Below are 25,249 nucleotides of genomic sequence, written 5' to 3' on the forward strand. Positions count from 1 at the left end.
ACTAACCTCCTTTCACAGCCCTTCCTCTCCCCGCCCCCGGAACAATTTCTCAGCAGTCACTTTTTACCGAAATAAGTTTGTCCTGCATTTCCTAACAGCCTTGCCCCAAATACAACACCTTGACTTTGCTTCGAAGCGCTTCCCATTCTGTCCTCCGAGCCTCAGGAGAGTTCTGGGGTGGGCAGGAGACCAAATTTGGCGCGAGACCAAATTTAGAGACAAGCAGCCTCCAGCTCGGGCCCGGGAGCGGGGCGAAGCGTGCGAGGCGCCCAGCGCGCAAAAACGTAAGGAGGCACTCTGCACCCGTTGGACCCCGAAAGTGAGAGCCCCTTTCATTTTGCGCCTAAGAGCCTCACTCGCTTCACCCCGGTCCCAGCCCTGTTTTTACTGCCACCCTTTCCTCAACATCCCCCAAAGTCATCACAAGCTGAGCCCCCCCCCCCGCGTGTCTAGCCCTCCCCGTGCACAGCCCCAAGTCCTGGGGAGTCCACCTCGCTAAGGGCCCCCGCAGGTGCCACCGCCCACCCGCGCGTCCTCCCGGCTCTGGGGCTCCCGCCCACCCGGCCCACCCCGCCCTCCAACGGGAGTCCCCAACCCCGGGCCCGCCCCCGCCGCTCCTCCTCCCGGACACACCGCCCTCCCCGCCGCAGACGCGGTCCTAGCCGGGGGCTCGCTCGTCCCATCGCCCCCTTTCGTCCAGCCCTCGGACGGGAAGGGGGCGCCCCGCTACCCCCGGCCAGGCAGGTAGTTGCCCCTCCGCTTCCACCCAATTCTCTGATCCCTTCGCCTCTCCTTCCCTTAGGCCCCGCGTGGCGAGGTGCCGAGGCCGGGCCCCACCGCCCGGCCCGGGCTTGTTTACTCACTCACCCTCCATCCCGAGCCGCAGGGACCCGCCGCTAGGACGCCTGCGCGCCGCGGCCCCGCCCCCGCGCTGCGGCCCCGCCCCGCGCCCCCTTTCGGCGCCTGCGCACTGCGCCGCCAGCGCCCCGCCGGTGGGGCCACCTGGGCTTCCTTCTTCGCACGTCTGTCGTTTGGCGCCAATACCCCGACCTCAGGAGTTCGAAGTGATGCCGCCAGAGCACGACGTTTTCCAAGACGGTGCTGTCAGGGGACAGGGAGGGTTCTCGGGGAGCCTCCCAGAGCCACTAATATCTTGTTGGAGACCTTATCCAGCTGTTGTACCATCCTCACACGCTGGCGACGAACCACATTTGGCTTCAGCATTTGCAACCAACCCCGAACCCCTTCATACTGATCCCTCACACCTACCAATACCTCCCGACACCCGTCTATGAGCTCTAAATTATCCTTCTTGCTTTATTTCCATGAAAAGTTTTCCCCGTCACTTAGATTCAAATGAATAGCCTTATATCAAAGTATCTTCTGCAATTGCAAGATACCTGTTAGTTACAAAGGAAAAGAATAGTAACTTTACAGGACAGAAAGCTGGCGGATATCACGTTAAGCCAGTGATCAAAGTTCGCATCACTAGTGATGAGGTACCACTTAGGTACCCCTCAATATGAGGCAATGAGAAAGGCACAAAATCCCTTCTGTAGTATTCTTGAAGAAACGCGTAAGCTGAATTTAATCACGAGGAAGCATCAGACAAATCCAAAATAAGGGGCAGTCTACAAGATAACTGGTCAGTATCTTTTTATGTATATATATAAGCACATTTCTGTCTTTAACTTTGTTTTTAATGTTTATTTATTTTTGAGAAAGAGCGAATGGGGGAAGGGCAGAGAAAGGGAGGGAGACAGAGGATCCAAAGTGGCTCAGTGCTGACAACAGAAAGCCCTATGCAGGGCTGGAACTCAGGAAAGGTGAGATTATGACCTGAGCTGAAGTTGAAGGCTTAGCCGACTGAGCTACCCAGGTGCCCCAACTGGGCAGTATCTTTTAAAAATGGGATGGTCGTGAAAGACAAAGAGTGAGGAACTGTCCCATATTGTATTGGAGGAGATTGAGGAGACAGGACAATTAAATGTAATGTGTGATCCTGGATTGAATCCTGGTGGGGAAGAGGGACACTGGTGGGATAATTGATGAAGTTAGAATAAGGTCTGTAGACTAGTTAAAATTATTTTATCATCTCAGTTCCTGGTTTTGGCAATTGTACTTCCTCAACATTTGAGGAAGTTGGCTGATGGGCATATGGGAACTGTCTACCATTTGCAACTCTTTTGTAAATCTGAGGTTGTTTCAAAATATAAAGTTAAAAAATGAAACCTTAAAATACAGAATAACATTACCTTGAAATTTTCTCAAAGTGCCTAATTACAAAAGCCTATAATGTGCATTTTTTTCCCAGAAAATCTTCATAACTCTGTGAAATAGGGAGGAGTTCAGTTTTACACACGAGACTGTTCTGGCATAAAGAACTTAAAAGACTTGCCTTACACAGATGAAAAATATCTCCTGTCAGGTCTTACACTTATGTCTCTGAATTCCAGATTTTGTGCTCTTTTCCTTATATCAGAAACTTTGGCTTTGCCATTTTTTCTCTTGCCTCTATCCGATTAACTACCAAATCAAAGCAACTATTCCTTCATAAATAGCAATTTGCAATAATATCCCATTCCATTCCCCCTGCCTTCTACTTCAGTGGTTTTCAAGCTTGGATCACATTTACATTACCTGGGGAGCTTTAATAAGTACTGATGCCTGCCTCCCACCTCCAGAGAGTCTGATTAATTGGTCTGGGGTATGGCCTGGGCTTCAAGAGTTGTAAGAGAATCCCAAATGATCCCATTGTGTAACCAAGTTTCAGAACCATTATGCTACATAAATAATTGTTGAAATAAGGAAGGTAGTTAAAAAGAGGGAGAGGTAGGCAACAGGTGAAAGAAAAGAAAGGAAGAGAAAGAAAGAAAGAAAGAAAGAAAGAAAGAAAGAAAGAAAGAAAGAAAGAAAGAAAGAAAATTCTAATTATCTAAGGAGAGATGTTCAGATGATTGTCAGGACTGAGACTGGGGAGATTTGGGAACCATCAGCTCACTGCTGGTAACCAATACCATGGGAGTGGACAGCGTTGCTCTAGGAGAGTAAGCCAAGTGACAAGAGGAGAGACATAAGAAATTTTGTGATTACAAAGAAAATATGGTTACAGAAAGATTTTGGAGCAGGATGGTGAGGAGGTTTGCGTCAAAGTTGTAGGTCAGAGTCATGCAACCCAGTTCAAGCTCCACCTCCTACCTAAGCTTCCCAACCCTCCTGGATCTCCCCCTGCTGTGTTCCCAGCATCACTTCATGCTGTTACCATTATGCTACATGATACTTGACACAGGACTTTCATATCCACCATGATACTTGACACAGGACTAAATCAGGCTTTAGTAAGTGATTAGTGCAGGATTTCGAAAGCAACTTCCCACATCACCACTAAGCATGGGGTTCTTGGGGGAAATTTGTCAAATTGGTTCCTCCTCATTGTGATGGGAGAGGGTTTTTTCCCCGAGACCAGGGTCTTCCTTAGCTGACCATGGTCCATGACACACTATCGGCCAATGCTTGTTTGGCCAACTCTTCCAACCCTTCAGGTCTTTGTCCTATAAATTCATAGAAAAACTGTTGGCAAGTTGTTGGCAACTGGACCTTTGAAAAACAGTACCATCACCTCTGCCCCACTCCTCCCAGCCCCACCCCCAGGCAGTTAATAGGAGAAAGGAATAACTATGTCACTCCTGGCTTCCAGTTGCTCATCTTGCTCTTAAATCCAAGGCCTCTGGGGCCGAACGGAACTGGACAAAGTGTGCTGAGTAGTCTAATAGGGCTGATTCTTTTTCTGAAAGTTTCTTATTGTGGAAAAATAAAATTATGTGTTTAATTTCTGAAACCTGATGCCTGATTTGCCTTGGCAGCCATTCTCCCAGGCTTGGCCAAGAGTCCAGCAATACTAGTATACTGATTAATACCAGCTCAGCTTGCTCCCTGGAGAAGAAGAGCATTATTTACTTGACCATTTTCTTAAATCCTTTTTAATTTGCGTGTATTTTGACATGATCTTATTGGCTTTAACATGCTGTATCTGACCATGAGCCCCAGTGAAGCCCTGGGGAAGATTGTTCTGCTTTGTGCGCTCATGTCCCCATCACAAAGCAAGATTTTGTTCTATCCAGTGATTAGAAATGACATGTCACGTGTTGTGTTCCTTTTGGGGCTGTCACGTTCTAAGTGTACTTTTGTCCCCTGCTGGTCTTCAGGCCACTGGTAGAAAGGGAAGAAGATGATGCTTCCCAGAATTCAAACAGAGCTTTCTGCACTATTCTGTCCTCCTTTCCAACCTCTCTCCCTTCCTCCTTCCAGCCCCCTTTGGATGGTGACCCCTGGGCTCATAATGCCCCTCCCTCGTGAAGCCCACAGGGAGATCAAATAGCGTTTCTCCAAGGGGACACAGGGGACCGAGGAAAGGTTGGGCCCCAGACAGTCCCTGACAGGGAAGCATAAACACAGCTGTGGAGATGGGAGCAGGGAGCAAACTATCCTCCCTTCCCCCTCCCCAGTTCCCACCCAGAAGCAGGGGAAGGCCACCCTGCTGTGGAGAAACAAACAACAAAACAAAGCAAAGCACAACCTAAAAGCCTGCATGAAGGTCACCAGAAACTGGGGCTGCTGCCCAGGCATTGGTGGGGCCAGCTGAAGTGCCAGACCCCTCCCTGAACACTTACAGGCAAAGGCAGCTCTAAAGCAAGTTGAGGTCTGGACGTTACTGAGCCTGAAAACATGGCTCAATTTTTGAAGCCTCTCCACTCCTGGACATTTTGTCCTCTGATCTCAAAAAACCCAGCTATCCGCCCCAGGTACTTAGCTCCTGACCCCTAGTTGCATAGGGATCATAATAATGCATTCAATTCAGCAAGTAAGAACAGGCCCACAATAAACCCTTGTTCGTGGCTGTTTGTTATAAGTTTAAACTCTGAACCTCCAAGCCAAAATTCAGAAAGGGCCTCCTTAGCCTTTGTTAATTACAAAATAAATAATTCCAGCAGGAAGGGACTTTCTCTTTTGGGGTTTACTTGGGTGGGATTCATGCCTCACTTTGCACATACTCTGAAGGCTCCAACCCCACAGCTAGGGTGGTGCTGCCCGTTCTTGCTCCCTTGGCACAGTTAGTGCAGGGCCTTGATCTCACGGGACACGCCTTTGGCACAGCCTTGCCTGGGAAGTAGCCCTGATCGGGTGGACAGCTAATGAGCTATGCTTCCTTTCTGGCCATCAGGGTCCTCAACTGTAAAACTGCAGAACTAGAGAAAACATGACAGTCTTCAAATACTGTCCATTCAGTATGTGCCCGGCATTGTGCTGAGTGCTTTACAATTGGTCATCTCATTTCATATGAAGCCAGTAATATTCTTATCCTCATTTTATTTATTTTTTTTTCTTTATTTTTTTTAAATTTTTTTTCAACGTTTATTTATTTTTGGGACAGAGAGAGACAGAGCATGAACGGGGGAGGGGAAGAGAGAGAGGGAGACACAGAACCGGAAACAGGCTCCAGGCTCTGAGCCATCAGCCCAGAGCCTGACGTGGGGCTCGAACTCACGGACCGCGAGATCGTGACCTGGCTGAAGTCGGACGCTCAACCGACTGCGCCACCCAGGCGCCCCATATCCTCATTTTATAGCTGAGAAAACTAAGGCTTAAAGAGATTCTGGAACTTGCCCCCAAGGTTACCCAGCTGGTGTGGCCAGGATTTGGGTCCAGTCATTCTGACCCCCAAACCCATGCTCTGAACCCCAGCCACTCTACTTCCTCCTTTCTCTGAGATCTTCTAGCTCTGACATCATGATTCTGGATTCTCTCCATGACTTTCTGTTCTCACCAGTGGTGCCAGAAAGAGAAATGTGTTTGGGACTCTGCAAGTTCAGAGGAAAACAGTTCCTGAAAGACAAGGGGCTCCTTACTCCCTCTGTACTGGAGATACCAATCAAAGCTGGACACTCGACAGACCCCCATATCAGTAGGGAACAGCCTATGTGGAAGACAAAAAAAAAAAAAAAAAAAATCCTAGCCAGACAGGAAAGGGGATTTCCTCTTGTTTCTGTAACTTCCCCTTCTCTCTTCCCTGGCTTATCAGCAGGGTCTCACACTGCTGATACTATGGCCCTTTGAATCCTAGTCTAGCTAGGATGGAACACCAGGTCACAGAGACACTTTTGGAGCAAGAAAAGTACATTACATACATCTACAGATTACATCCACGACACTGTACATAAAGGAACATAGATTACATTTATTTACGTGTTTAACAAATCACCTTTAACATTCATGTAATCATTAGATATTGGACTGGGTGTGAACCTACGTTATTTTGTGTAATCCTTGCAAGATGCCTGAGAGGTGGGTATTGTTGTTCCCATTTTACAGAGAAGGGCATTGAGAGGGAGATTGAAAACATTGGACATGGCCACATGGCTGGTAAGTAGGAGAGCTGGAATTCTATCTGGCTTTGAAGTCTCTATTCTTTTAAATAAAGAGTACTGTGTAATGAGGGGTGCCTGGGTGGCTCAGTCAGTTAAGCACCCAACTTTGGCTCAGGTCATGATCTCACAGTTTGTGAGTTTGAGCCCTGCATCAGGCTCAGTGCTGGCAGTTCAGAGCCTGGACATTGCTTCGGATTCTGTGTTTCCCTCTCTCTCTCTGCCCCTCCCCCCAACCTCTCTCTCTTCCCCCCCCCCTCAAAAACAAATAAAATATGGGGCGCCTGGGTGGCTCAGTCGGTTAAACGTCTGACTTTGGCTCAGGTCATGATCTCTCGGTTTGTGGGTTTGAGCCCCCCCATTGGGCTGTGTGCTGACAGCTCAGAGCCTGGAGCCTGCTTCGGCTTCTGTGTCTCCCTCTCTCTCTGTTCCTCCCCTGCTCGTGCTCTGTCTCTCTGTCTCTCTGTCTCTCTGTCTCTCTGTCTCTCTCTCTCTCAAAAATAAATATTTTTTAAAATTTTTTAAATAAATATATAAAATATTTAATAAAATAAAATAAGCAATAAATAAATAAATAAATAAATAAATAAATAAATAATAAAATTGTGTATTGAAAAGAACAGAATTATAGAACTGGAAGGATCCCAGAGTATCTTGGAAATACAATTGTCATAACCATATATGTTACACCTTATGATAGTGACTACCATTTATCAAATGCTTACTAGCACCGGGCATTGGGTCAAATGCTTGACCTGCATTATCTTTACTGCTAAGTGAGATACACAATGGTAACCCTATTTTGCAGATAAGAAAACACGCCCAGAGGAGTTAAGTAATTGCAGAGGGTCACATACAGCTACATAAGTGATGGAGATGGCTCCAAACTCAAGTCTACTTGACTCCAAAATGTGTTCTCTTAACCACTAAGGTAATAGAAATAATAATAATAATAATAATATATAATTAAACATCATTATAATTATATAATAATTGATTATAATATATAATTATATAGCATTATATAATTATATATTATAATTCTTTATAATTATATATTGTAATTGATTATAATTATATGATAATAATAATATTATATACTGCTCTAAGTGCTTTAAATCTTACAACTTATAGGTATTATTACTATTCCCATTTTACAGGTGAAGAAAATCTTGCCTTTTGTAGTATTAAGCTCACATCACAGATACAACAAGTGTTCAACACAACATATGTGGGATGTTAAGATCTAGAAAATGGTTTTTGTGTGTGTGTTTGTTTTTTTTAAATGTTTATTTATTTTTGAGAGAGAGAGAGAGAATGTGAGAAGGGGAAGGCAGTGAGAGCAGCTGTCAGCACAGAGCCTGATGTGGGGCTCAAACTCATGAACCACGAGATCGTGACCTGGGCCAATAGCAAGAGCCAGTTGCTCAACCAACTGAGCCACCCAGGTGCCCCCAAAATGTTTTATTTCATAATATCATGAGTTTTTTTCATTGTCCATCTAATGCATTAAGGTGTTGGGGGAAAGGATGTGAAAAGATGCTGTCTGTAAGTGAAACAAGCATAGTCAGGAGAGGGATCATACAGAGGGAGGAAAGTCCTCTGGCATGAGGAATCCTGTCTGGTTACCCTTCCGGCCTGTCTTTTGCATCCCTTTCTATTTGGTTCTTTCTAGCAGGCTGGCTAACAGGTTCTATCAGGTATTGTGGAGCAGAGGTTAAGTACTCTGGCTTCAGCATTAAGAAGACCTGGATATCTGCCAATATTAGTTGCATGAGCTTGGATAAATTACTTAACTTTTCAGTTTCCTCATCTGGAAAGTGGATTGCTATGGTACCTGATTTAATAGAGTTGTGAATTTTACTCTATCTATCTATCTATCTATCTATCTATCTATCTATCTATCTATCTATACTTAGGCTTCACACCCAGCATGGAGCCCAACTTGAGGCTTGAACTCATAACCCTGAGATCAAGACCTGAGCTGAGATAAAATCGAACACTTACCAACTGAGCCACCCAGGTGCCCTAAGTCATGAGTTTTAAATGAAACAGTCTGTATGAAGTACCAAGGATACTGGTGGGCATCATCAGGGCATCTTCATGTTACTTAACATCTAAACTCTTGGGGTGCTGGGAGCAGGTAGAAGCGTTCCTGCGGATGGTTTCATAGGACAGTCCTGAGGAACGGAGGAAGAGTGAAAGCAACCCTGGCGTCTCTGGCAGTGGGTCCTGAGAGCAAACATGAGTCAGCCCCAGGTGCCGAGGGACCAGCAGTGTTCTCAGCACTGCTGGGCGTGGGCTATGGTCACTTGGCCATGGTCCTCTTCAGTCATGCTGTCTGAATGTCCTTCTTATAAATCTGGTCTGGTGGTTTTTTTTTTTTTTTTCCCCTTTCAGAAAAACAGCCTCCACCATATGATGTCATGGTCCAGCCTGGATCTGGGAAGGAAGGGAGGAGGAGGTTGTATGTATGTAGTTGGGTAAAGCAGCATCTTCTTATTTCTGGAGGGGTCTATCTGGCCCTGGAAGAAACTCTCTATCCTTTTCTCCTCTTTTCAACCTCATTTTCAAGACCCAGTAAGAAATCAATATTCAGGGGCGCCTGGGTGGCGCAGTCGGTTAAGCGTCCGACTTCAGCCAGGTCACGATCTCGCGGTCCGTGAGTTCGAGCCCCGCGTCAGGCTCTGGGCTGATGGCTCAGAGCCTGGAGCCTGTTTCCGATTCTGTGTCTCCCTCTCTCTCTCTCTTCCCCTCCCCCGTTCATGCTCTACCTCTCTCTGTCCCCAAAAAAATAAATAAATGTTGAAAAAAAATTAAAAAAAAAAAAGAAATCAATATTCACATGTAGATTGAGAGGGAGGTGATACATCACAATGGTTAAGACATGAAGCTTAGCATCAAGCAGTCCCAGGTTTAAATCCTGACTGTCAGTTGCTACCTTTGAGGTCTTGGGCACATCATTCCTGTTTCCCCATTTTACCCACAAACAAGATAATTCTAATGTTACGGTAGTAAGGTTTTAAGACATATTTGCAAAGCTCAGGACATGTGTCAGAGAACACACTATGCATCACATAGTAATTGTTCAATAAATGGTAGCTACATTAAGAACCAGCATTTGATGAGGAATATGACCTAAGCATTTTCTCTGCTTCTTCTAACTTGAGAACCAAAGTTTTCTCCAATAACCATTCTTCCCTCTGTGGGATGGCCATACTCACACTGAGCGTTCCATCATTCTGGAGATGAGGAGATGGGGAGAGATGGAGCTGTGTCCCTACATCTTTGTCTTCCCTCCCTTAGCTAGCTGGCTCCCCAGCTGCAGCTCTTCTGGTTCTCTCTGCTACCTCCCTGCCCTCTAAAGAAATCTGTTTTCTCTCTCCAGCTTGGAAGGATCAGCCCCTCCCAGCCAGGACTTCTGGCTCCCCTGACCCTGACTCTCCCCCACATCCTCTCCTGAGCTCTGGTCTTTATTTTGCAGACAGCTGGAGAAGAGGCCAGCATATGTGAATGTCTCTACATGGTAGAGATGCTGATTCCAGGATGCTCTGCATGCAATTTCATGGTGTAAGAGGCCCCCAGTGCTTTTTACTCCACACTATGTTGTTCTGGATTTGGGTGTAGGGGGAAGGGTGAAGATTAAAAATGGCGCTTCTTTTAAGGATCAACTCACCTCTCTTCTCGTTTCAGGCAGGATGTCCCTTCCCCTGTAACAAGAAGGGGAATTTACCTGGCAGTAGGATCCCCATCAAGGAAAAGTCAGTCTAGGTTGGGGCCATAAATCTCAGGTTAATGTCCAGCTGGGCCAGAACTAGATCCCTCTCTTCCTAAGCAGTAGGAGTGGGTGTGGAATATGGACAGAGGACTAAGGAAGTGTGTAGGAAACAAAGACCAGACTCCACTGGATATGAGACAAAAAGACTACAGATAATATTATACTACAGTTAAAAGAAAAGAGGCACATCTGTATGTGCTATTGTGAAAAGAAGCCCAAAACATGTTATTAAAGTAAAAAAAAAAAAGTCATCAAACAACAGAGATATTATATCCCATTTATGTTTTTTTAAGTCCAAAATATATAGGGAAGTGAGAAAGGAATAAAGGTATAAAGTTTTCTGTGTTTAAATATTTTGCAATGAGTATATACTTGTGTATTACCTGCAATTAGAAAGTATATTTTTGGGGTGCCAGGGTGGCTTAGTTAAGTGTAAGATTTTGGCTCAGGTACTAACAGCTTACAGCCTGGAGCCTGCTTCAGATTCTGTGTCTTCCTTTCTGTCTACCCCTTCCCTGCTCACACTCTGTCACTCTCTCTGTCTCTCTCAAAACAAATAAACATTTAAAAAATTAAGTATATTTTTATAGCAGAAAGTATGTTTTTAAGGCAGCAGTAGGGTTTAAAAGGGAAGGTAAGAGGGCGTCCATGGGTGGAATACAGGATTTGCATAAAAGAACCAGCTTCTGTCCTTAATGAAGCCCTTCTCTGTCCCCTCCTTGCAGAACATGGGACTGTCTTCTATGGCAAAGCGAAGTCTCTGGTCCTCTTTCAGCCCCAGAGTACCCCAATACCAGACCCCCAGTTACCAGGATGCCCTCAGGGGTCAATGAAACAGCCAAATGTCCAACTGGTAAGGAAAAGTAGGAAGAGGAAAATCAGGAGGAGGGAAAATTCCCAGATTCTCCAATGGGAAGGTTAGACTCCCAAGTTCCGGAATGACTACATCAGACTTCCCTTTGGAGGCCTCTATGTCATGCTGCAAACTGAACCCCAGCTCCAGGCTAAAGATAACATTTTCTACTGAGTCACCTATATTTTCCCTTTTGATTCTAAGGTCATTTTATATATGAAAATGTTGACCTCCAGAGATATGAAATGACCTGCCCAAGATTACACAGCAACACAGAAGCAGAACTTGCCTTTAGAATCCCAACCAATGCTCGTTTGTGTTTGTTTGTTTGTTTGTTTTTATCAAACGATACTATACTGCCCTATTTAAAACCCAGCATTTATTTTCGTCAACTTTAATCTTGACCCCCAACCCCATTCCTAATTCACGGTGGGCTCAGGTGTTTCTGGCCCCAGCCCAGTGGAAATGGTTTGTTTTGTTTTCTGTCCCTCCATGCTTTCCCTTCCCATCTTATCACCCAGAAATCTCCCTCTTGACCATGTTTCCTTCTTGAAAAGGGCAGTCATGGGTGGGAGGAAACGAATGGATTCGGTCCCTGGCCTGATGTGGCCCTGAGGCTGTCTGGCTCTTTCCTGCACATTGCAGAAGATGACAATCACCAGGAGGGCTTTGGGGTTCCTGCCAACTGGGCCACCTCCTTTCTTCTTTGGGATGCCTTATCAAGGCAACCTCTTGACCCTAGTGATGGAGGAGGACAACAGGCTTTTAGTGGCCATAATTCAAGAGCCTAAGACCCTGAGATGAAGATTTGAAGAGAGATCATGAAAGATAATTTATGGTGGGCAGAAATCTGTAAACTGGGACAAGAGCAGCAGCTGAGTCCAGGGGTCAGTGTCTGGGAGTAATTTAGGAAAGTTCAGTGCTGACAGCTGTGTCTGGAGTTAGTTGAATGCCAGGGCCAAACCAGCTCCTGGGCTGCTCGGCTGCTTCAGGCTAATGAAGCTCTGGCTCGGGACACAGAGACAGCTGTGGTATGGCAGAAGTCAGGGCCCCTGGGGCCCCAGGCCCAGCCTGGCTGCTTCATAGCAGTGTAACCTTAGGCAAGTCCTTAGGAAAGAAGGAAAGGAAACGTCCACTGAGTGAGTCCAATGCCCTTTCACATACATTGTCCTCAGTACAGTTTATCCAGGAGGATGATGTATGTCCTTATCTTACAGGAGAGTAAGCGGAGATCATCAAGGTAACCGAGATCATTCTGGGCTATCTGGCTAGGGAGTGGGAAGACAGAAGAAATACCAGTCAGAGCTTCTGAACTCAAGTTCTGGGCTCTTTTCGCTGAGCTTTCGCTTTTTTCCCTGTAAAACAGGGACAATAATGTACCCACCTTGTGAATGAAGTCACCCATAGTAGGTTCTAAATAAACCCTTCCCTTTTCACAACCTTGGTCTTGAAGAGAGAGTAGTGGCCACTTTCTTCCTAGGAATGGAGTAATCTTTTACTTTTGCCCCTCCCTCCCATCCTGTTTATGGCACCTTTTTCCTAGGAATGAAATCATCTTACTTTTGCCCTTCCCCCCATTCAGATGTGTGGATCGAGGCCCCAGGAGGTGCCTCCGAAGGGAGGGTATTTGGATTTTGGTTTCCCCTCTGCCCGGATCCCCAGGCCTTCTCCTGACTCTGGAGGGCTGGCTCCTTCATCTCCACCTCCCCAGTTTTGGCGGGTGAGTTGACATCAGTGGGTGTTCCCGGGGAAGGGGAACTCTGAGCCCAGCTCCAGGAGCCCCTTCCCCCACGGCCCAAGACAGCCCCAACCTCCTTCCTTAGATACTGCGGCGTGGAGAGGCCCTCTGAACTCCCAGCCCCTTTCTTCTGCAGGTCCGTGATAGCAACACGCTAACCCCCTTCCTCAGCCCCCGCATCGAAAGAGAAGGGGACGACTAGGGTCCCGGGAGCGGATGCTCAGAGACCCGGGAGGGTCCTTGGGCGCCACGCGGCTCAGCCCAGGAAATGCATCCCGGTTCTGGGGTTACGAGGGGAGCTGTCCAGCCCCGCAGGGTGAACTAGAAGAAAGAGTGGGCCAACGCCGACTCGCCGGAGGGAGCGGCGGGCGCCGGGGCGGGGTGGGGCATCGACTCCCCCTCCGGCCCGCGGGCCCCGGGCGTCGCCCCCGCCCCCCACGTGGCCGCAGCCGTCCCAGCCCCTGCGAGGAAGCGGCGCGGCTTCCTGGGGCTTGGGCCGGGGATATAGGCGCCCCCGCCCGGGCCCGGCTCAGCGCCACCGCCCCTCCTCGCCTGCTAGCCGCGCGATGGCCTCGCTCCGGGCAGAGCGCGCCGCCGGCGGCCCGCGGTTCTCTACGACCCTCGCGGGGCGACCGGCAGCGCTCCGCCTCCTCCTCCTGCTGGGCGGTGAGCGCTGCGCCCCGGGGCTCTGGCGGGAGGCGCGGGAGGCCCGGAGGGGAGGGGGGGGCTGGACCGCCGAGGCCGAAACGGGCCCCGGGGTGAGGGCGGAACAGCGCTGTGCTCCGACAGTCCCCGGCTCCACCTCGGTGAAGGCGCAGCGCGAACTGCTTCCCACTTGGAGGAACGTGGGGTGCCGGGAGCCCGGCGGAGAGGTCTTGGGAGGTCTGGGGCTGGCCTGGAGGAAGAGGGTTTGGGGTCTGGATGTGAGTGGGAGGGAGCTGGTATCAGCCCTCTCTTCCAGTCACTGAAGCACCCCTTGGGAGCCTGGATTATTCTTCTTTCTCTTCTGCGAGTAGCTCTGACTTCCAAGGGTCTCAGACCCCTCCTCCAGGCTCCACCGCCTAGATCCCCGCCATCCTCCTTCCCTCCCCCATTTCTGCTCACAGCTGTCCTGAAGCCCCAGGAGTCCCTGGCTCAGCTTCTTCCCACTGAAGGCAGCTTGAAGTCAGAAGGTGTGTACCGCGCGACTCTGGGAAGGTGGCCGAGGGCAACGAGGAGAGCTAGGTCAGTGGGGAGGGTCCCTTTCCCACAAGGCAGGCCCCAACCCCAAATGAAATCGCACTAAACTCCCTTCCGTTCTCTCCTGGGGTTCCTTGTGGTCTTTCTCCCTCTCAGCCCACAACCCCCCCTCCCCCCCCCCCCCCCCCCCCCCCCCCCCCAGCTCTGAGCTGGCTCACCTCAGGTGGGTTAGAAGACCCCAGAAAAAAAACGTACATGGATGTTCCCGTCAGGCTGGGAAGTGCTGAGCACATGGAAGGCATTAACATTTTTCTGAGCTGAGACTCTCTCCTTGGGAAATTTTCTGAGGCTGTTCCTGGTGGCTGCCATGTCTGAAGACAGGAACAGTGGAAGTACCTGGACCTGAGGGCTTGGAGGGAGGGCCAGGGGTGTGGTCAGTGTGCAGCATCTGTGCCCACAGAGAACAAGATGGAGGACTATAAGGCGAATGCCCGGTTTTGCTGGCAATCTTATAAGGAGGAGATGGACTCTATCCCCAAGGACTGGTGCGACTGGACCATGATTAGCAGGTAGGGGCAGTGCTAGGGCAGCTTGGACCAGGGGTGGGGCCTGCTCCTTGTGTGTGGGCCTTGAGTGTGGGGTATTCCTCTCTCTGGGCCCAACCCCATATTCACTCTAGTCTTCCCTTGCTTCCAGGCCCTATAGCGACCTGCAATATTGCTTGGAGCATTTTGCAGAAGCATTTGGCCTGGGTTTCCCCAATCCCTTGGCAGAAGAGATCATCTTTGAGACTCACCAGATCCACTTTGCCAACTGCTCCTTGATGCAGCCCACCTTATCAGACCCTCCAGAGGATGTGCTCCTGGCCATGATCATAGCCCCCATCTGCCTCATCCCCTTCCTTGTCACCCTTGTGGTGTGGAGGAGTAAAGACAGCGAGGCCCAGGCCTAGGGTGGTGGTGTGAGCTATAGCAGTCATCTTACTCCTTTCTCCTGCCACCACCAGGTCTCTCTCTTCCCCTCCCTGCCTCCTTCTCTCACTCTCACCCCCACCACAGACACTTGAATTGCTGGAAATGGAAGCCCAGTGGTGGCACAAGTTTTGTAATCTTCAAAATAAAACTTTTTTTTTTTTTTTGGTACTATCCCCTCCCCATCCCAGAGTCTCTACCATTTCCCACAGCTCTGGGCAGCAGAGCTGGAAAATCTGGATACCAGAACTGTTTTGTTCACTTGCCTGCGCCTCACTATTCCTCTCCCCCCACTTGAAAGCCACCCCCTACACTGCTTCCTCCCAGGGCTGGGCCTTTCCTGTCCTTATCCAAAACCAACACCAGGAAACCTGCAGGAAGAGACTCCCTTCCGGCTTGGATGGCAGCTGGGGAGGTGTGGGGGAAGGGGCAAGGGTGGAATCTCTGCTGTGACTCCTGCGAGAAGGAAGGGGGACTGCCTAGGGGCTCTGAATTTTCCTCTTTTTCATGCCTCAGTTTACTCCCAGGGCCTAGGAATAGAAACCTTGATATGACCAAAAAGAGTTCATTCCTAAAGAGCTCAGGATTGAAGGGAAAGGCAGTGGGACTTACTCTACTAATTCCACCACAGAACTCCCTGTCCAGGTCCCTGGCCCTCATCCTACATTGTCCTGGACCCTGGGGGTGTGGCCTACAGCCTGTTAGCACACTGCCCCCTGGTGTCCACTGGAGCTAACAGCCAAAAGATGGATATGACCTGGAAGAAGCTCAAAGCTGAGGAGACTGGACCCTGGAATCAAACATCTGTCATCCCCATAGCAACCATTAGTTCTTAGCAAACCCTTCTATCAGCTTCCTAAGCCATACTGATACTCCTCTAAGACACCTTCCCACTTTCTAGGGACATACCTAGCCTCTGAACTCACCATTTCTGTATATGAATACTCTTACATGTTCCCTGGACAGTGAGGCCCAGTTTTCCCCAGAGGACCTTCATCTTCAGTTCTTCCAGATCATCAAAAATACTAGAGAACAAGGACAGCTGGATGGCTCAGTCAATTAAGTGTCTGACTTTGGCTCAGGTCATGATGTCATGGTTTGTGGGCTCGAGGCCCACATCAGGCTGTGTGCTGACAGCTCAGACAGAGCCTGGAGCCTGCTTTGGAGTGTGTGTCCTCTCTCTGCCCCTGCCCTGCTTGTGCTCTGTTTGTCTCTGTCTCCCCCAAACAAATAAATATTAAAAAAATACTAGAGAACAACTTTGTTCTCCATAAAGACACCTGTTTATTTTCTGTGGCACACGGAGCCTTGTCAGGGACTTTCCTTCCCTCCTTGCTGAAATATTTGCCTCCCTGAGTACATGCATATCCATTTCCTTGGGACATGCCTGTCTATTCCACAGGTAGATATCTGTATGCTTCCTAGAATGTATCTACTCATCCTCTGAGATAGACTTCTCTCAGGGCATATCTGTCTCTCTAGGGGCATACCTGTTCCCTAGGACATTTTGGGTTTTCACCTGAGATAAGTCTCTGCTCTGTTCCCATGAATGCATTGGTCTTCCACAGGGATATATCTATCCTCCTTTTGGCCCATATTTGCCTTCATGTGTTTTACTAATGTACATCAAGGGCATACTGGTATAAAATACTGTGTATGGTATATTGTGTTGGAAAGATAAGTTAGGACTTGGTTTCTGCTCTCAATGACTTTCCATCTAGTACGGGAGCTGACATGTGTACCAATCAACAAAAGCAATGGAGTGTGTGATTAGAGTCACGAAAGGGATACAAACCAAATGTTATCTAAGTGCAAAAAAAGGAGGGGTCACACCTAGCTGAGGTGTGATCACAGGAGGGTGATTGCAGAGTTTGTACACGACTAGGCCTTAGGATGGAGTGCATTTCCCCTAGGGAAGAGAATAGGAAAACAGGTGAATTAGGAAAATATTGTGATAATCCAGGCTTGAGAAAAAGAGGACATGGGTCAAAGGAGTGATGGATGGGAAATAGAAAATAAAAAGTAGAAGAAATGATTAAAAACAGGGGAGGGACTTTGGATATGAAGGAGATGAAAGAGAGGAGAGGTTAGAGCTGATTGAGGCTTTGCATCTGAGTTACTAGGACAATGATGGAAGTAATGGTAGAAAATGGCCATTAGGGAGAGAAGCTGGCATGAAGAAAGGGATTTACAATATGAGCTAAAAATGGAACAAGCTTTTATGTCCCACAGAGAGTTAGAAATGGGAGGGGTGTTGGTGGTGGAAAGAGATGGGAGCTGGAAATACAGATTTAGGAATCTTTTGCACAGAAATGTCAAGTGAAACCATGAGAAGGATGAAAGTTCTCAAGACAGAAGATGTATTGAAAAGAAAGCTAAAAGGGCACCTGGGTGGCTCAGTCGGTTAAGCTTCCAACTTTGGCTCAGGCTATGAGCTCGAGGTCCATGAGTTCAGGCCCCATGAGTTCAGGCCTCTATGCTGACAGCTCAGAGCCTAGAGCCTGCTTCAGATTCTGTGTCTCCCTCTCTCTCTGCCCTCCCTCACTCACACTTTGTCTCTCCCTCTCTGTCTCAAAAATGAATAAACATAAAAAAAAAAAGAAAGAAAGAAAGAAAGAAAGAAAGAAAGAAAGAAAGAAAGAAAAGAAAAGAAAGCTGAGAGGGCACCTGGGTGGCTCAGTCGGTTGAATGTAGCTCAGGTCATGATCTTATGGCTCGTGAGTTTGAGCTCCAAGTCGGGCTCCGCACTGACAGTGCAGAGCCTGCTTGGGATTCTCTCTCTCCATCTCTGTACCTCCCCTGCTCGCATGGTTCTCTCTCTCTCAAAATAAATAAAAGAAAAAAAGAAAAGGAAAGGAAAGAAAGCTGAGGTTAGGTTCTTAGGAAATGTGCACATTTATTTTATTTTTTTTAATGTTTATATTTGAGAGAGAGAGAGAGAGAGGGCGAGTGCAAGTGAGGGAGGGGCAGAGAGAGAGAGGGACACAGAATCAGAAGCTGAGCTGTCAGCACAGAGCCTGACACAGGGCTCAAACCTACAAACCGCAAGATCATGACCTGAGCCAAAGTTGGATGCTTAGCTAACTGAGCCACCCAGGTGCCCCATGGAAAATTACACATTTAAAGAATGAGGGGGAAGTGAGACAGAAAGATCAGAGAGACAGTAGCAGAACAAGGATAAAGCAGTGCCATGGAAGCAAAGGAGATAGTGCCTTTTGAAAGAACATTGTCAACAGAATGGTCCATCCATTCATACAACAAATATTTGCTGGGTACTACTGTGGATCAGGAACTGTGCACAATGAAGGGTGAACTTGGGTGGGGGAAAAGTTAAAGATTGGATAGGAAATTGAGAGGGTGACAGAGTCAAGGAAACTGTACATATTTTCAAGTAGGGATGGCCTATGCATATTTGTCAACTAGGGGAGAGGAGCCAGAGGAAAGGAAAAGAGGGTAGATGACACCCAGAGAAGTCCTGGAGGCACTTGGAAAAGAGAGGCAAGAAGATATGCCAAAGGTTGGCCTTGTAAAGGAAGAGGGACACTTCTTCCTTTGAATCCAAAATGAAGGGGTAAAAGTGGAGAGAAATTCTTGTGGGATGCATTAAGTGTGGTGACAAAGAGGGACAAAAAGGGAAAGATTAAGAAGTTCACATGTTCGGCCTCAAGTTCACAAAATAGAGAAAGGCATTCTGCAGAAAGGAGGAAGACGGAGACAGGTGGAATGACTTGACGACGGGAAAAATGTGAAGAGTTACCTGGAGGGATGTGACAAGGAATCAATAAAAGTGTTGGGCTGCACCGAGAGCCCAGCAGTGAGGTTAGTCAGGGAATCTGGGGGTTCAGCCAGCATGTTCAGACAGAATTGGGTAGTCTAGGCTGGGTAAGGAGTCAAATACGACCACAATGGGTCCGGAGTCTTGAGACTAGAAAGGTGAGGATGTGAGAGATAGATGGCTGTGGTCCAAAACGGCAGCAGTGAATCATGGAAGCTGACCCATTTTCAGCAATAAAAGCTACAAATATGCTCCCATGGGTGCTGCAGGAGACCAGGGAATGGTGGAGTCGAAGGACACAGTAATTGAGGAGGCTGGGGAATTGTGAGTGAAGTTAAATGCAACTAACACGTGTTAACATTAAAATAAGCCTTAGCAGAGTGAAACAAACTATCAAGCTATGCCGCTTTGGGGGAAGTCACTGCCCATTTCTAGAGCTGAAATGGGCTCTAAACGGTACGGATTTTTAGGTTCATAGCAAGAGACTGGCAGAGAAGCAAGATACCTTCCGTTGGGCGGCCCTTCTCGGGAAAGGCCTCCGGAACCTTTCTGCTGTGCTTTTTGCCCGGACGTGCAGAAGCGGAGGCCGGAAGTCCTCTGCCCGGAGGTTCCGGGTTTCCTGGGCTACTACGATGGCGATGAGTTTCGAGTGGCCGTGGCAGTATCGCTTCCCGCCCTTCTTTACGTGAGGCTCAGACCCCGAGAAGCCCCGCTGTGCCTCCCTCCCCTGCCCCGGACCCTGGGCTCAGCCCTGATGCTTCAAATGGGGAGGGGGAGAAAGGACCCGGTCGCCACCACCCTTAGTCCCTCACTTTGTCCCCCAGACGCGCCTGCGTCTGTGCTGCCTCTCGCCCTCTCACGCCCTCTAATTCTGCGCCCCACCCCCTTCACCCGGCAGGTTGCAGCCGAATGTGGACACTCGGCAGAAGCAGCTGGCCGCCTGGTGCTCGCTGGTCCTGTCCTTCTGCCGCCTGCACAAACAGTCCAGCATGACGGTGATGGAAGCTCAGGAGAGCCCGCTCTTCAACAACGTGAAGCTACAGCGTATCCTCCCTCAGGCTCTTCCACAGCCCACACACACGCACTTCTGCACTTGCACACATGCCCAGACTTCACACCCCCTTCACCCCAGTAGGCAGGTTCCCACCCAGACTGGACTTGGGAAGGAGCCATATGTGTAGCTGACTTCCATTTTAGCCCCAACCCCCAATGCAAATGCAGCATCAGACCCTCCAGTCCTAGGTAGTGATGAATACCCAGGTGTCATTCCGGGCTTAGAATCTCTGACCCAAAGCCAAGTCCCCGGTTTTCCAACCTGAGCCCTTTTGACTCTGAATCTCCTGTCCTCTTCTGAGTGAAGCTCAAACTCTGGTACTACCTTAAGTAATTTTCTCCACCTACTCTCCTTCTCCCAGGAAGTAAGGGTCATTTGTTTTTGCTTCCTGATTCATAGCTAAAATATCTGTGGAGAAAGTCTGAAGGAAGAAGAGGAGACAGATGGTGACAAAAGGGAGTGCGTTTCATTTCTAAAGCTCTTCCTTTTTTTTTTTTTTTTAAATGTTTATTTATTTTTGAGAGTGAGAGGGCACAAGTGGAATAGGGACAGAGAGAGAAAGAGAGACACAGAATCCGAAGCAGGCTCCAGGCTCTGAGCTGTCAGCACAGAACCTAACTCGGGGCTTGAACTCAGGAACTGTGAGATCATGACCTGAGCTGAAGTCCCACCCTTAACCGACTGAGACACCCAGGTGCCCCCATAAAGCTCTTCCTTTTAATTGAACTAGTATCTCTTTACCTCCCTCCCCCCTTTATCCAGGAAGTGCCAATTTATAGCCTTTTGGGGAATTGCACATATATGTGTGTGGGAGGGAGAGGAAGGGGACAGGTGGTTCTTCGCATGAGACTGGCCTCAAGAGTTTTTATCCCACCTAATTCATTCCATCAATGCTGTTCCCTTAACTTTAAACCAGGGAAGCTTCCTGTGGAATCAATCCAGGTTGTATTAGAGGAACTGAGGAAGAAAGGTGGGTTCAGGTCCTCAGATTTCCTTATTTTTCCTCCTAGTTGGGTTTTCCTGAGGGCAGCTTGGCACAAGTCTTTGCTTTTTTTTTTTTTTATTATTATTTTATTTCTTTTAACTTTTATTTATTAAGTAATCTCTGTACCCAACATGGGGCTCGAACTCACAACCCCTGAGATCAAGAGTCCCATGCTCTACCAACAGAGCCAGCCACGTTTCTCTGAGATTTTAGTTTTAAGTAATCTCTCTCACCCAGCATGGGGCTCGAACCCACAACCTCAAGATCAAGAGTCACCCACTCCACTGACTGAGCCAGCCAGGTGCCCCATGAGTCTTTGCTTTTAACAACTTTCTTTTTCTCTCCCCTGGCTTGGAGCCCATGGTGTTCTATATAGAAGATAGTCCAATTCCCTGGGTCCTTTTCCCTATTGGTATTCATTACTGAAATCTCTCCATCTGTGTTCTGAGACCTGGAGAAAGGTGGACGGAGAATTGGTGCCTTGCAGATAATAATAGTAAAACAATTCTTGGATTTCACTTCCTGAAAGCTGAATCTCTTCCACTCTTTATACATTGGTTTTGCCTTTTGTCCCTTCTTAGCGTAAGATACTTTCATAAGTATCTTTTTTGTAGGAAACCTGGAGTGGTTGGATAAGAACAAATCTAGCTTCCTGATCATGTGGCGAAGGCCAGAAGAATGGGGGAAACTCATCTATCAGTGGGTGAGACTGTTCTGCCACAGTGACCCATGGCAAAGGAGAATTATATCTGTGTTCAGCAGATACCTGGTGTTCCTAGGTCTGGACTGAACAAAGTGGGAAGGGGAAGAAAGAGGAAGTATAGGTCTTCCAGGCAAACCTCTTTCAATGACTCAATTTCCTAGGCTGCATAGAACTTCCCTACCTTTGTAGGAGGCCAGAGGCTACGTGAGGCCATGTTTGGAGAATGCAGTGCTGGGAACCATGAGTACTATTGTTGGCTGGCGTCTCTGGCCACAGAAGATAAATGGGGAAAGGAAGGGGAAAAAAACAAAAAACAAAAAACAACCCTGGGGCCCCTCCCCCACTAGGCGCTTTGGGGCTGTCCACAATATGAATGAGACATTCTGAACCAGTATGGGTGTGGGGACAAACTGTCTTCCCCAAATTCCTAGCCACCACCAGCCCTAAACTTTCCCAAGGGAGAGAAGAGGGGAAGAAGCAGCAACAACCTAAATATAACAAACACATGCCACCTATTCCTGAACAGAAAACAAAATGAGAGGTCACTCCTCAGACATGTGAAGGCCTGTGGTTTAGTGGTTCCGTATATGTGTGTACACGTATAAATATAGCACCTGTAGGGGTTGTGGTTTTTAGGCCACTCCTGCCGAGGTGACAGTGAGCCCTGGTTTGGGAACAGGTATCATTCGTGGGCCAGATAGGTGGAGTCAGTGAGCTCACCTTCCAGGAGATCCCTGGTCCTTATTGAGTCACTGTTTTCTGTGTCTATAGGTTTCCAGGAGTGGCCAGAACAACTCTGTGTTCACTCTCTATGAGCTGACCAATGGGGAAGACACAGAGGATGAGGGTAATGCTTCTCCCTTTCCCTCCAGTTTTGTCATCTGAATCCTCCAGTCCTTGTTCAGCTGACATTCAGACTTCCCATCCCTGCCTTTGAATTCCAAATACTACATGATAGAAGGGCTCTTAACCCATGTCCAAGGTTTCCCTAAGCCACCTGAATTTACATGCAAAATACCCCCAAATTTTGTCAGTGGGATATGTGCATTTTTCTAGGGATAGAGTCCATATTAAAAGATTGTCAAGGGCATCTGTGATCCATGAAAAGTTAAGAATTCCTGGTGTAGATAATGAATAAGGAACCGGCGCAGAAGATTAAGCCTGAAATCTCGTTCTTTGCTGACGCTGGCTTTCTTTCACCCTTTATACTTACAGAGGGCTCAAGATTTGTGGGTGTCAGCTGAAGGGATTGGGCCAACACCACCATCCCCACCCCTAGGCCTTTTAAATACTTTAGTTTCTAGCCAGGTGAGGATTTATATACTGTTTGATTTTTACATAGTGTAAATATACTCTTAGCTTTTTTATCTCTGACTTCATATTCTGATCCCAGGATCACCAAAAGTTCCAATCGCAGCTGGGGAGGAAAGGGCAGCTCCCCTTTCTGCCAGGCCCTGGCTGCCGTAACAGAGTTTACAGCTCTTGGCTGTTCCCCCCTGCCCTACAGGCCTCTGCTTGCTACTCCCACCATTGCCCCATGACTTCAGTGCCGCAGCCATGCCCAGCCCACCACTCATGCTGGGCAAAACTGGAGGCTTCCTCAGAAAGCAAGCTCCCTGACTCAAGCCGTAGGCCCCCGCAGGGAGTGAGGTGTGCGAGCCTGTTAGGGCTTGCCACCTGCTTCTCACATCTCCCTGCAATATCTTGCCATATCTCCAGATATTCAGCTGGCCCTTGGCTCCCAGCCTCGTTCCTTTTAACTAGGAAAGGGCAGATATCTGTGCTGGCCCTTAACAGTCTCCTGGTCAGAGGTATGGCTATACTTTGTGTTAGGACAGGTGCTCCTAATGGGTACAGGTGTGCAAACTAGGGTCAGTGTCCAGTGTCAAGGACCTTGACGTTCCTAGGTTTAATTGTCCCCCACTTTGTGGCCCAAAAGTAGATGGTGTCACTCTCATACATCAGATACTAATGGCACATGGGTGGGGGATACACATTAGGGTTGAGTCCAACAGAAGAACCCAGAAGGGGAAAATAAGTGAGAACTCACATTTTGTGCAGACTCTGGCTTTCTCTCACCCCTTACTCTTAAGGCGTACCCAGGAAGGATTGGTGGCAGCGGCAGCAGTATAGGTGGTACATGTCTACCCTGGCCTCAAGGGGTCCCAGCTTCCAGCTAGACTTCTCCTCAGGGGCCTTGAGCCCCCAGGAGCCAAGTGTCCCTGACTACCCATCTCTCCCTTCCAGAGTTCCATGGGCTGGATGAAGCAACCCTACTCCGGGCTCTGCAGGCCCTACAGCAGGAGCACAAGGCTGAGATCATCACTGTCAGCGATGGCCGAGGCGTCAAGTTCTTCTAGCAGAGACCTGTCTCCTTTTACTTCTTACCTCCCACCCTTCCAGGGCTTTCAAAAGGAGACAGACCCAGTGACCCCACAGACTGGATCTGTGACTCCACCAGACTCAAAAGGGCTCCAGTCCAGGGATGGGTTTCCCACTTACCCACGTTTCTGTCCCTGGGGAAGGGCGAGGCTGAGGCGCCTGGGAGAAAAGATGTGCTTCTCCTTGCCCTACCTCCTCTCCCATCCTAGACTGTCCCTGAGCCAGGGTCTGTAAACCTGTAACTCCACATGTGTTCACACACGTAAGTACATACACACGCCTGCACAAGCTTCTGTCTCTTCCCCTTCCCACCCCCTTAGCTGCTATTGCCTCCCCTCTCAGGCTGGTGCTGGATCCTTCTTAGGGGATGGGAGAAGCCCTGGCTGCAGGCAGCCTTCCAGGCAACATGAAGATAGGAGGCCCAGGAAGGGGCCTGGCAGTGAGAGGCCAGGCCCGACACTGATTTTATGATATTAAAAAGCTCATCCCCACTGCCTCCTGTTGGAAGTTACTACTGGAATGGGCATAGGGAGGGCTGTGAAGTGTTGTCCCCTGAGTGAATCCCAGCCTAGGAGAGGGTAGAGGAGGCTTATGGCCTTTGTAAATGAAAAGGTGCCCCCGTGCTGGCAGGCTCCAGGGGGCCTGTGGTTTTACATCTGCTGGGTGGGCTGTGTGGGGGAGTGCTGATGGAACACAGCTTAGGGACAGACTGCTTTCTGAATTGGAGTAACTTCATGGCTTCCCCTTCTCCCCCATGAAAGTCCTGAACTGCTCTGAAGCCCCTCCCTCCATCCCACTGGTCCGGGGTGGGGTAGTTGAGGCCAAGGGGAGCTGAAGGGGTGTAAACCGGATATGGACTTTGGTTTATTGGGAACTTGGGCAAACAGAAGGAGGAGGAAGGAGAGCCCACAGAGCAAAAACAGCTACTGTGGCCAGGGATAGGCTGCGGCCAAGGTAGGAAGGCGGAGGGGATGGGTGACCGGGTCCTTGGCTTGGGGGAGGGACTTGTCCTGGGGTGCACACACCCATCCCTGTGCAGCCCAGAGGGTCAGCGGCTTGGGAGAAAACCAGACCTTTCCATTGACCTCTGTATTGTCGGCCTGGGGCTACTCCGGACGAACAGGAGGGGGTGGCGCTACCTTATCTGGGGCTTGCAGGCGGGTGGTAACCTTCCCTTAACCACCCCTCTCTCCCCCCACGCTTCTAGGGCCGGAGGGCCGCCGTCACGTTTCCTCTCCCAACCCCAGCATCGTGCTTCCCCCAGCTACCCCCGCCCCCCGACAGGTTTGCTCACTCTTAGTGCGGGAGGACACACGGCCGCCTCGCACCCGGTCGACTTCGGAATGAGCCTCCGGGCGGTGCACCGGGAGGCGAGGGAGAGGAGGGCCTGCGGCCGGGGGCGGGGCGGC

At 48.9% G+C, this 25,249-nt stretch overlaps 3 protein-coding genes across 6 annotated transcripts in view; 2 read left to right on the plus strand and 1 right to left on the minus strand.

The window, feature by feature from the left end:
* EZH1 (enhancer of zeste 1 polycomb repressive complex 2 subunit) overlaps positions 1 to 925 on the minus strand; it is a 29,635-nt gene extending 28,710 nt beyond the window's left edge. For 2 of the 3 annotated variants that reach the window (XM_040497636.1, XM_040497634.1), the window contains exon 1: positions 868 to 925. The gene's annotated coding sequence lies outside the window, so the exon portion shown is untranslated. Of the gene's footprint in view, positions 1 to 118; positions 328 to 867 lie in introns of those variants that run through there. The other variant, XM_040497635.1, reaches the window with a different exon arrangement.
* A 12,325-nt stretch (positions 926 to 13,250) lies between these two features.
* Positions 13,251 to 15,126, plus strand: RAMP2 (receptor activity modifying protein 2). 2 transcript variants are annotated; one of them, XM_040497638.1, is made up of 4 exons: positions 13,251 to 13,457; positions 13,808 to 13,963; positions 14,431 to 14,539; positions 14,667 to 15,126. In XM_040497638.1, the coding sequence occupies exons 1-4, from the start codon at positions 13,358 to 13,360 to the stop codon at positions 14,920 to 14,922; spliced, it is 621 nt and encodes a 206-aa protein (XP_040353572.1). In that variant the 5' UTR covers positions 13,251 to 13,357; the 3' UTR covers positions 14,923 to 15,126. The 2 variants fall into 2 exon arrangements, with proteins under 2 accessions (XP_040353572.1, XP_040353573.1); XM_040497639.1 differs by having other exon boundaries at positions 13,260 to 13,457; positions 13,898 to 13,963.
* Positions 15,127 to 19,271: 4,145 nt separating this feature from the next.
* VPS25 (vacuolar protein sorting 25 homolog) lies at positions 19,272 to 24,336 on the plus strand. Its single transcript, XM_040497654.1, has 6 exons — positions 19,272 to 19,401; positions 19,615 to 19,760; positions 20,687 to 20,740; positions 21,370 to 21,458; positions 22,230 to 22,305; positions 23,706 to 24,336. The coding sequence occupies exons 1-6, from the start codon at positions 19,349 to 19,351 to the stop codon at positions 23,816 to 23,818; spliced, it is 531 nt and encodes a 176-aa protein (XP_040353588.1). The 5' UTR covers positions 19,272 to 19,348; the 3' UTR covers positions 23,819 to 24,336.
* Positions 24,337 to 25,249: the final 913 nt, after the last annotated feature.

Source organism: Herpailurus yagouaroundi, unplaced genomic scaffold (genome assembly GCF_014898765.1).
Source record: "Herpailurus yagouaroundi ecotype Mexico unplaced genomic scaffold, PumYag 189, whole genome shotgun sequence".
Classification (NCBI taxonomy): Eukaryota; Metazoa; Chordata; class Mammalia; order Carnivora; family Felidae; genus Herpailurus; species Herpailurus yagouaroundi.